Source organism: Seriola lalandi, unplaced genomic scaffold (assembly GCF_002814215.2).
Source record: "Seriola lalandi dorsalis isolate HSWRI2012SDOR001 ecotype SW California unplaced genomic scaffold, Sedor1 jcf7180002049740, whole genome shotgun sequence".
In the NCBI taxonomy this organism is placed as follows: Eukaryota; Metazoa; Chordata; class Actinopteri; order Carangiformes; family Carangidae; genus Seriola; species Seriola lalandi.
In genome coordinates this window covers 11,301-14,433 of record NW_019520293.1, presented here as the reverse complement: position 1 = coordinate 14,433, position 3,133 = coordinate 11,301, and the positions used below count along the sequence as shown (strand labels likewise).

The window sequence follows — 3,133 nt, the reverse complement described above, 5'->3', positions numbered from 1 at the left end:
CATATCTGATGTTTGACCGTTCTGCATTCAAATCATTTATCAATCATACAGAACAAACATTATCCGCCTCCAGCTTATCAGACGCTCAGATCTTTGGTTTTCATATTGGTCGGATAAAAGGAGACGTTTGAAGACGTCACTTTGGTGTCTCAGATGTTTTTCACTGCCATTACTTACAGCCTTAAAGTTAACACTTCGGTGATACTGTGAAAGTATCAAAGCCTCAGTCCACAGAGAAATGCACACAGCCTGTATTCAGAAACTGAGCCTTAAAACCAGCCGTCAGGACTTCTGGAACTTTGTGATGTCACAACAAAGCAGTCACCAAGCCCCGCCCACCTGGACCCGCCATCCTCTGGAGCTGTTGTTACTAGAGCTCCAGAGAGAAGCCTGAGAGAGGAGATGTAAAACTACACTGAGATGGTTTTTATATCTTCTGATGGATCAACACTTCAAATAAAACACAGAAGCACAAAATAAGAGACCTTTAACACTCAAGCAAGGTCGTATTATACAGATAATTATTTTCACTATTAATCGACTGACAGTTATTTTTTTTAATAACTAATCAATGAGTAAAATGGAGGAAAAAAAATCTGTCATTATTACCAGAAGTGAAAATATTTTTGGAGTATTTTGTTCACTGTCATAGAAAAATGAGAAACAAGTAAATATTATTAATATAATTTACTGAAACAATTTATCAGGTATGAAAATGGTTAATTTTCCGTCAGTCAGTTGATCGATTAATCAAATCATCTTTCCAGCTGCAGAGTACTGGTTGGTTTCTGGTGTCAGGGGAAATAGTGAAGCTGACATGTATAGCTGGGGGGTCAGGAGGGGCCCCCCAGGAGATAACAATGTGTTCCACACTGAAGCAGTTTAACATAATTGTCCACCGTAATGATTATTATTATTATTATTATTCATAAAATATTTGTATTATTTTCCTGGAACTAAAACAGCTGATTGGACGTGTGATGAAGAAGCAGATGTTTGCTGCCTTGAACCCTCTGATACAGATGAACGTTGGCAGACTGACTTTCTTGCCAAACCTGTGCGTAGCCATGGTTACAGCTTGATGAAGAGCACGCCGGTGACCAAGGCGAAGCCCACCAGCAGCATGGCCACCTTGGGGATGCGGTGCCGGGGGGAGCTGAGCTCGTGCGGCAGGATCTCCATGAAGGTGATATAGATGAAGGTCCCTGTCGCCAGCCCCTCCAGCGTGCTGCGGGCCAGCTGGTGCTGCGGCAGCGCCTTGGTCTCGGTGAGGCCGATACCCAGGCCGATGCCCAGCGGGGACATGACGGCGAACAGCAGCAGGCAGCCGGCCACAACGGAGCGCCGCAGCCGGCACTGAGACAGCTTGAAGGCCATGCTGAAGGAGATGATGCTCTTGTGGATCATCAGCGCCAGGCAGATCTCCAGCACCGCCTTCCCCTCCTCCTGCAGCCCCACCGCCAAGCCCTCGAACACCGAGTGCAGAGACAGAGAGAAGACCAGGACGAAGGCTCGCAGCGCCGACTGAGAGCTGTCCACGTGGAAGTGGCCGCCATCGGCCTCGTGCGATCCATGACGGTGGTGATGAAGTCCGTTCCTGTCGTTGGCCTGGACGCTGGAGTCCACAAGCAGAGTCCGCCGCTCCTCTGTGTACGAGGACGACTGGTCCTTGAAGGCCAGGACCACCTGCTCCAGGACCAGGACCAGGAAGAAACCCATGGCCACAATGAACTCAGGCAGAGGGAACTGCAGCTGTGAGGAGAGAAGAAGAGGAGTCCGGGTGAAAGTTCAGATCTTCCGCCTCGACTCTCACTGGAAAAAGTGAAATGATGTAACACGTGGAAAAAAAGATTTGAAGATTTTCGGTGTAGATTTGTGCGGCAGGAAGTTGAACCACAGAGAGAAAATGTTTTTAATCTCTATAAACATGTTTTCAGACCAAAGCAGTTCCACTCTGTTAAAATCTGCCTGAATTATACATTTTTATTACATTTGCTTAAATAAATTAAATATACAACTTAATTTAAAAACAAGTGTATTTTCACCCTCAGTGATTCAGTGCCTGCTGCAATATCACATACTCCCATGCAGACCTGTAGAAATATTATATACTGTGGCTTTTCTAATTCTCCGACTAATAATGTCTGTTAAGTTTGTTAAAGTCGACACAGGACGACAAACTGCTGAAGACTGAAGAACCAGCGGATGTGGAGAAGATTCAGATCTGAGATAAGGATGAAAAAAAAGAAACCTGAAGCAGAGAGAGTTTGATCTCGTGTCGACTTGTTGGTAGAAACATGAACATCCTTCCCACAGAGAAGGAGCCTCAGCTGAGTGTTTTCCATTTGAAATATTACAAGAATATACCTTTAAATACTATTATTTATCAATTCTTCAAATCCAAACACTAGCTGCTGTAGAGCATGGTTTTATTTTTTATTTGCTTTTATTTAAATTGTTTTTAAATGAATGAATTAAAGCTGCATTAATGGTTTTTGTCAGAGTCTTTTTTAGCTCTGTGTTTGGTCTCCACCACGTTCAGCTGCTGCTCTCTGACTGAGTCCGAGTCTGAAGGAAACGTGATGAATTATTTGTTGCATAAATAAGGAAGTAGCGACACAAAATGAGACATTACTGTAGGGACGAAACGACAGAGAAGTTACTAAATAATAATAACAACGTTAAAAATAAATAAATAAATAAAATGATAATAATAATAATTACAAAAAACATGAACAGACAACAAAGGAAGGAGAAAAAAATTCCCTATTAATGTTCATACATACGTTTACATATATGTTCATGTCTCTTTACACAGTGTGTGTTATTATAAAAGATATTGATAAGTGAATATTTATGACCTTAAATCAGGCCTATTGGATGAGTCACAGATAAACAACAAGAGACAAATTAAAAGCTTCATAAATTCTGTTGCTTTTTCTTTCAAATTAAAAGCCCTTCAATGTCTGACAAGGAGAATTTACAACCTCCTGAGGAAGGCAGCATAAAAACACATTAAACACTATGTGGTATAAGACAGGAATTGCGGCAAGACAAGGGAGGGAGAGGGTCACACACACACACACACACACACACACACACACACACACACACACACACACACACACACACA

At 42.5% G+C, this 3,133-nt stretch overlaps 1 protein-coding gene across 1 annotated transcript in view; it reads right to left on the bottom strand.

Moving 5' to 3' along the window:
* Positions 1–936: 936 nt before the first annotated feature.
* The window catches only part of LOC111648946 (zinc transporter ZIP1), a 7,484-nt gene continuing 5,287 nt past the window's right edge, over positions 937–3,133 (bottom strand). The window contains exon 4 of the mRNA XM_023398699.2: positions 937–1,752. Within this exon, the coding sequence (XP_023254467.1) occupies positions 1,072–1,752 (681 nt within the window). The 3' untranslated portion in view covers positions 937–1,071. The remainder of the gene's footprint in view (positions 1,753–3,133) is intronic.